General features: G+C 41.9%; 1 protein-coding gene across 1 annotated transcript in view; it reads right to left on the bottom strand.

Annotated features, from left to right (window-relative positions):
- Positions 1-2,580, bottom strand: part of map4k1 (mitogen-activated protein kinase kinase kinase kinase 1) — a 25,883-nt gene extending 23,303 nt beyond the window's left edge. The window contains exon 1 of the mRNA XM_008304122.1: positions 2,470-2,580. Coding sequence (XP_008302344.1) covers positions 2,470-2,539 — 70 coding nt within the window. The 5' untranslated portion in view covers positions 2,540-2,580. The remainder of the gene's footprint in view (positions 1-2,469) is intronic.
- Positions 2,581-8,188: the final 5,608 nt, after the last annotated feature.

Raw genomic sequence — 8,188 nt, 5'->3', positions numbered from 1 at the left:
CATATTGGGAATATGCGGCTGCAGGTGAGTCACTCTGCTTCGACTGCTTCTGTTTTTCTTTTGGTTTCTCAGAACGAATCGACTCCTGCAGTTTGGTTTTTGGTCGTTTTTAGAAGTGAAGCAGAAAAGCAGCAGCAGCTTGTGGGAGCAGGTTTCTGTTCTGGTGTTGCGTCAGGGTTTCCCCTCTCGGCCGGAGCGTAACAATATTCAAAGTGAAAGCCAGCAGCTGTATCTGAGTGTTTCTGAGACGCCACGTGTTGCTCGCACGTCGTACATTTGTGTATAAAACTGACCGAAAAGCTGACGTTTGGAAACTGAATTTACTTGAGAGTTGCTCATCTTTCAGGAAATCAAACAACCTGCCAGATACATCAGATGTAATTAGCACTAATGTTTGTTTTGGCTTTATTTTTGCTGCACATTTCCCCACTTTGAGATTAACAAATTTAATTTATCTTTCTGTATGTTTTTTCACTGCACTGTCATTGCATCAATATGTCATTCACTGCTGCATTTAACAGTAAAAGCCTTTAAATGTCTCTCGAATCCTTTAAAACGAGAGAAATCCAAACTATTAACCAGGCTGAAGTGAGCCGACGTTCCAGTTTTAAAGCTCCACTTTGGATCTTTAATGGCTCCAAATAGCCTCAAAAGTGGGAAATATTTGACGCCAGAATTCCTTTTCCTATATTTATTATTCCTGCCTGCTACATTCACAGACTAAACTCAAATTACAGCGGTTATATTCAACATTTTAGGACTTTTTGTCTTGTTTGCACACTGTTATCCAAGCTGCTGGGTGTCCACAGGATCCGTCTATGTCTCGCTTTTCCTGCAGTTAATTAATCAAAACGAATGCATTAAAGCCCTAATTATGACACAAACACACTCTGGGGTGCATCGAACACAGAAAGACGCAGGAAGCTTGTGTGGATGTTTTCTGAACGGCGGTGACTTTAACTGGAAACAGCAGCTGATCACAGTCTGTTAGTGAATATTAGAACGTATATTCATGAGTTTTCTGCTGCTGAAGTTTGTTGGGCACAAAAAAAAAAGTCAGACTATTGTTTTGAACTGTAACATGAAACTGACATCAGCTTGTGTCCATGCAGGATTGTTGCTGGACCAGTCTACCAGTATGTGTGAGCTGTTGTCACTGTTTAGATGATCACTGGTCACTCTTCAGGTGGAGAGTGAGTGTCATGCACCCAGTGGGCTCATCAGACATGTGCCTGTGCTTGGATTTCCACAATCCATTTATTAACAATAAAACCAGCTCCCAAACATCTACCATCGACTTACATGTAGGACGCCTGACTGAGCACTGAGCATCCCGTCACCACTCTTACAGGAACTTGAGCTTTCCTCCTCCTGTACATTCTACTCTTGAGGTTGCATTCCCTGTCATGCTGTAGGACAATGGAGTTGTGTGTGTGTGTGTGTGTGTGTGTGTGTGTGTGTGTGTGTGTGTGTCCTCTCCCAGGAAAAAAAAAAGCATTACGGTAGGTCTCTTTGCTGCTCAGCATCCCCCTGAAACAGCTGCAGGACCCAGCATCTGCACAACCAAAAACTAACGAGCTCCCTCCATCTTTTGCACCAAAAGTTAAAAATCCACGTAGAGACCGACTCTGCATCCTCGAAGCGACACGGTCAGCTCATCACAGAGGAGATTAAGCGAGGTGCAGCTTTAATAATAAACCCTAATGAACTAATTAGGGGGCAGTTGGTAGCACTGTTGCCTCGCAGCAAGACGTTGGCCGGTTCGCGTCCCGATGGGGGCACCGGAATCTTTCTGCGTGGAGTCTCCATGTTCTCCCCGTGCAGCGTGGGTTCTCTCCAGGTTCTCCGGCTTCCTCCCACAGTCCAAAAACATGTTGAGGTTAATTGATGATTGTAAATTGTCCGTAGGTGTGAATGTGAGTGTGCTTGGTTGTCTGTCTCTAAGTGTAGCCCTGTGATAGACTGGTTACCTGTCCAGGTGAACCTGCCTTCACCCTGAGTCAGCTGGGATAGACTCCAGCCCCCCATGACCCTAGTGAGGATTAAGTGGTGTATAGATGATGGATGGAACTAATTAGGGAGGTTCCTGAATGACTGCGGCTGTAAACGACGAGCGGATTTATGACTGATGCTCCTGCAGCCTGATGTCTTCGGTCACTGGCATTGCTCATCATGAAACCATCATGAAAACATAATGAGTGTTTGCTTTAATTGCTTTAAAAGGTTATGCAGGTTATGCAATTCTTATTTTTTTCCCTGTCGAGGCGGTTTATTATCCAACAACAGGCCAAACAGGTGCCTCTTCTTCACATTTTAGCATCTTACGCTGGAGAACTGCTGTAAAAACTCAACCTGTTTGTAGTTTACAGGCAAGTTTTGATGCTAAAATGTAGTGACAAGTGAATTAAAACATGAAAACACGACCAAGAAATAAAAACTAAAGCAGAAACACTGAGCTGAAACTCTCACCCGGCTCCATCTTGATGACTTTCAGCGCTGCCAGCTCTCCATTCCGCTTGTTTCGTGCCTGAAAACACATTAAAAAAAACGCTGGTTATTTGTTTTTACTCCGCTGCAGCTGAGAAAAGTTGTTTTCTTGCACACGAGCGCGGAGCTGCATTTGCATATTCGATGTCCAGATCGGTGGAGTGTAAGAAACCGCACACATGCACACGATGACCTTTAAAGAGCGAGTCACTTCTCTCAGCGTTTACACAGAAAGTTATATTTAAGCACAGAAACCATGAAGACACCTTCCCATCAACCACACACACACTTTAAACTTTTTATTTTTAGTTTGAGCAAGATGATGCTGATAAAACACCTTCTGACACCCAAAATATCCTGAAAAATGCACTTTTAAGGTCAAATACGGAACAAAAAACCACCAAATGCTGCAAGTAAAGTTCATATATTATCACTTAAAAGACCCAAAATGACTTCAGATGTACGATCGAGTGTTTTTAACTTCGTCTATATGATGTTTTTTAAATGCCAGAAAACACATCGAGTGCAAAATAACCAGTCAGTTGAAACCGAGATTCAGAAAAGCAGCTTTTGTTTTTTTTATATACGCAGCAAACACAGAGGAACCAGATCCGGTCCAGAAGGGGGACTTTCTGTGTCATTATTAGAATCAGTTTCCAGTTCCAACAGTTTTCGCCTCGATTACTCCGACGTGTTTTGGCGTAACGTGGAGACGGCGGAGAGGTGGGTGGACAAAGAGGTAGTGAGATGTTTCTGAGGCATTTTAAAGCAGGAATCTGTTATTTTCATGTCAAAACAAAACAAAACAAAACACCTACATTGGAGTTTTTAGGGGTTTAATCCAGCGGTTATTGAGCCACGACCCCCAAGATAAGTTTGTGTTTGTGACGCCCCAGTTTGAATTCTTAATATATCACCAGTAATAACTTTGTTGTTCGTGCGTTAATTAAAAATGAACGTGTAGATTAATCGCTTTACAGTCATTTTATTTTAAATGAATGAATGAATTGAATTTATTTCCAACAAATGAAGGAGAAAAAAACTACAAAAATAAAAGTAAATAATTTAAAAAAGAGAATTAAAACAAAATAGAATCGAATCATAATATTAACAAGTTCAAAAAAGGAGTGACACTTTGAATGTTGACAGCCCAAATACACATTTATTTAATAAATATAGGCTGTATTTATTTATTTATATATATATTTTTTGTTTTTACAATGATCTGACGACCCCCTTGAATTATCTTGGGACCCCCATGAGGGTCCCGACCCCCAATTTGAGAACCACTGGTTTAATCACCAGCCAGAGGAACTAAAGCACAGACAAAAGACAACAACATCCCATCTTCAAAAGCGAAGCTTGAAGTCGCCTCCGGAGAGTCTGCAGCGTCGTCTGGTAACCAACGGAAACGCCGGGCGTCCATCTTGGTCGTTGCCACGGTAACCACAAGCCGAGCGCACGTCACGTTAAATTTTCCATCGTTTGTTTTTTGACCTTCTCGTCCTGTTCGCGCTTTAGTTATCGTTAATATTACAAAGAAATGTAGGATTTGTGAAACGTGTGATGAGTGTAATTAAATATGATGTAAGTGTGTAATTCTGTTGTGTTTCACTCAACAAACGCAAAAACAAACGGCGCCAACGACACAAACAATCAGCATAAAGTCAAAAACAAGTGTCCACCACTGAGCCAAGAATAAAACAAAAGAAAAAAAACAACCTAACCACAGATACCGTCAGAACAAGCTGCTGTTTCGGTGGTTCGAAAGCCAAAGACGAGTTCGCTGCTCTCGGAGGAAACACCCATTCACACAGCGTCAGTCCCGAAATAGAAAACAGTCATACGAGCACAGTGAGGGCCGGACAGGTAGTGAAACGGAAACTCCACCAGCTCAGAGAGGCAGCTTCTGAACTGCATCGCACACGGGAATGCCGTCAGGGTCACCGGCCGAGTCGAACACCCGGTAACGTCCCTTCAGACTCAGTTTGCCCCCAAAACAAAAACCAGTTCGTCATCGGAGAAACTTGACGTCAGCGAGCAAACGAGAAAGCCCGACCTCCGACTGTCGAAGTCTGTCGGAAAATTAAAATGGCGACCGTTGTGAAGGTTGGCGGTCGACTGTTGAAACGGCAACAGCGGAAAGTCGGGCGGTTGTGGAGGACGCAAACACAAACCAACTTTCATGATGTTGAAACCGAGCCGGAGAATCTTTTATCCGCTGAGGTTCGGAGGTGGCTTCTCTCAGGTTCTCCTCCTCAGTTTAAAGAACAAGAGAACCGGTTGGCGATGCCAGCTGTTGCTTCTACAGAACACCATCAGAGCTGCTTCAAGGCTTCAAACCAACACATGGCGCCACAGCTGGTCTCTTTTCACCTTAAATCCACCTTTTCTGTTCTTGTATAGGTTTTTAGCTACTCACAGGGCTTCGATGTTCACGGTCAGAAATCCAACATCTTGCCCACATTTAGCAACAAGGAACTTGCGACCAGAAAGACTCACCAACTAAAGCCAGCTGCAGCTCCATTTTACCAACATGTCTCAGCTCTAAACGTCTCCATATTTTGCACACATTCTGCTCGTCTGCAGTTGAAATAAATGAATCTTATTTGTCTTCCTGGTTTAAAGGTGTGAGTTCACTTAAAACAGCTATTCTAGTTGGAAGGAAAGCTAAAAAAAAAAAGGTTTCCTGCTCTTTTAGAATCAAAATCATGTTTATGTTTGTAGAAAACAAATACAGAAGCTGGAAAATTCCTTTAAAATTAAGCTGTAGCGACGCAAAGTGCTCATTTGGGAAATTATTTAGCTTAAACCAGCGGCATTGGTGCATCTTATAACCTCATTTAGATCATCTTTATTCAGTCGCTTGTTGCCGACTGAAGCAGTTTATTCAACTTGGTGCAACAATTTCAGCGATCGTGTGCTGGAAAAGCAAATCAAAGCGGCTACAAGTCTGCAGGTTAAACACAACAACTGACTCCTTCACTTTAAAGAACTGTTTAACTTAGAGTAAATATCCAACATTTCACGTCACGCCGCTCCGTTCTGTGACACATCGTCGACCTGTGATCCCTCCACGGGGCACCACCGTGTACTTAAAGGACCGGCGGTGGCGTCGACCGATCGATTCGCTGCTTAATGTGATCTGGTTACTTTCATAAAAGAGAAAAAGCTCTAAATCCATTATTTTTAGTGGCCCAACACTTGTATTTTCAAATGTTTTTACAGCTTTATTTAACAGTCACTGACCGATGCCAAAGAAGGCGTCCATGTTTTCTGCGTTTTGGCCACAAAGTCGAATGCAAACATTGGTTTTGTGCATCGCAGCTCAACAACCAGCGCGTAGATCGTCTAAAAACATCCGCTAGCTTGTCTGCGTTTCAGTCCTCAGCAGTTCTTGTGCTGCAGAAATCCTACGAACATGTGCAGCTACTCCGCTCCCGCTCGGTCCTTATGACTTCAGGAGGATGCAAAGATTCAACGCGCCGCAAACTCCAGCTTTTAGCGCAGATTAGTAATTATTTTAGGGTAATAAGGCTACAGGTATTTAATCTATACATGCAACCCCTTGGAAATGTCATCAGGAGACACGTCAGGCGTCAGTTTCCATGGTTACGCTGATGACACACAACTGTACATCGGCGTGTCTCCTGGTGACCTGAGGACAGCTGATGCCCATTTTAACGTCTTAGGAACGTCACATTTTGGGCTATATTACCACAGTAGTTCATTTGTTTTATTTTTATTATTCTATTATTGTTATTATAGTTTGTTTTTATTTTTAAATATTTTAAATATTTTTAAATATATTTTTATTTTCTTTATATATATATTTAAATATTCTTTTTATTATTTTATTATTGTTTTTTTAAATATTTTAAAATGCATTTTATGTTCTTTATATATTTTTAATTTTATTTTTTATTATTTTACTATTGTTTTTATTTTTTATTTTTTTAAACATTTTAAAATATATTTTTATTTTTTTTATATATTTTTATTTTTTGCAAATCAAACAAGAGCTCGGGTCTTAAGAGGTTAATTGTATTTTAGATATAAAAAATGGATGGCAAACAACGTTTTAAAGCTCGACCAGGACCAAACAGAGGTACCGCTCACTGGGACTAAAGCTCAGAGAGGCTTGCTGGAATTAAAACAAAGCGAACAAGTTAAAAATCTTGGAGTCATCTTGGACTCTGCGATCGGTTTTGAGCCCCACGTTTAAAATATTACCAAGATTTTTTTATCACTTAAAAACATTGCAAACTCTTGAAAACTGATGCAGAGACACTAATACATGCTTTTATTACTTGACTACTGCAGCGCTCTCCTATCTGGACCAAACATCCTCTCCAGCGTCTTCAGAACCCGGCAGCACGAGTTCTAACTAAGACCAGAAGGAGAGCTCAGATTGCACTGATTTTAAGATTCTTTTTATTAGTTTCTAAAGTTCTTCATGGTCTTGGTCTCTTTATATTCATCAGATTTGCTTTTGTCTTATGAACCCTCCGGTCTTCTGGCTTTTTAATTAAACCCAAAGCCAGAACAGAAACCTACGGCTCGCATCTCTGGAACAGCAGAAGACCTGAGCAAACTCCAGACCTACCTTTTTATTCAGCCTTTGGATTGATTTGATGGACTTTATTTATGTTTAACTCATTTTGTTTATTCTCTATTTATTCACCTGTTTACATATTTTAGACTTTTTGTTGTACTTGTTTATTACGTCATTTTTATTTATTTTTTTTAGCATTTTCTGTTGTTTTTTTTTTTAACTGTATTTCTACATCTTTTAAATAATCGGTATCTTATTTCGTTTATTAGCTCATTTTATTTTATTTCATCTCACCTGGTGCGTCCTCGTTGCCCGTGTCATACAGGAAAGGTCTTCAGTCTTTTATTGATAACTGGACTGTGGGGGTTGTTGCTGGAAATAAAGTCTGATTGGCTGATACAGGTGGAGCGTTTAGTTCTTCTCCAGACAACCAACCGACCGATAAACAGCTCAGTAACATTTAACTCGACTGTGTTTTGACCGGTGGAGGCTGGAGGACGCACAGAACTTCCGCTCCAGTCCGACGACGAGCGGCGTTTCTGAGAACAGTCTCGTCACGCCGACGTTTCAGAGCGGATGACCTGCCCTTCCGCCGGCGTTATTACGCAACGCTTCTCGTTAAAACTGACTCTCAAAGCAGCCGAACGCGTTCTGGGAAGCTGAAGAGTCGCACCAAGTCCCACGTGGAGTCCGGCTCAGATCAACAACAAGAACGAAAGCGTCTGGAAGGTAAGAATGAAAGCAGCTGGAAACTCCGTTCGCTCAGGGGAGTCGCCGTGCGCGACATCAGAGAGGTCATCGAGGGGAAAGACGCCCAGTAAACAAGCAAACACAACCAAACAGGAGGCGTCACGGCAGCAGACGCAGCGACGCGTTTCCGCCTCGTTCACCAGTTTGCTCTGATCAGACAGCTGCGTTTCCTCTCGCTGACCTCTGATGACAAAGAAGAAAACAACATCATGACGAGTCGATGAAACCGGCAGCAGCAGGTTTGATCACAGAGACAGAAATGAAGACGTGCTTCAGCAGATATGACCTGCTGACATCAAAGGCTGAAAAGAAGAAAGTGTTTGGATGTAGGTGGGTTACCTGGTGCCTGAGACATCATCTCCTCACAGTAAATCTCATCTCGACACTTCTGTACTG

Source organism: Stegastes partitus, unplaced genomic scaffold (genome assembly GCF_000690725.1).
Source record: "Stegastes partitus isolate 25-593 unplaced genomic scaffold, Stegastes_partitus-1.0.2 Scaffold2140, whole genome shotgun sequence".
In the NCBI taxonomy this organism is placed as follows: domain Eukaryota; kingdom Metazoa; phylum Chordata; class Actinopteri; family Pomacentridae; genus Stegastes; species Stegastes partitus.
This window is presented reverse-complemented; position numbering and strand designations above follow the sequence as displayed.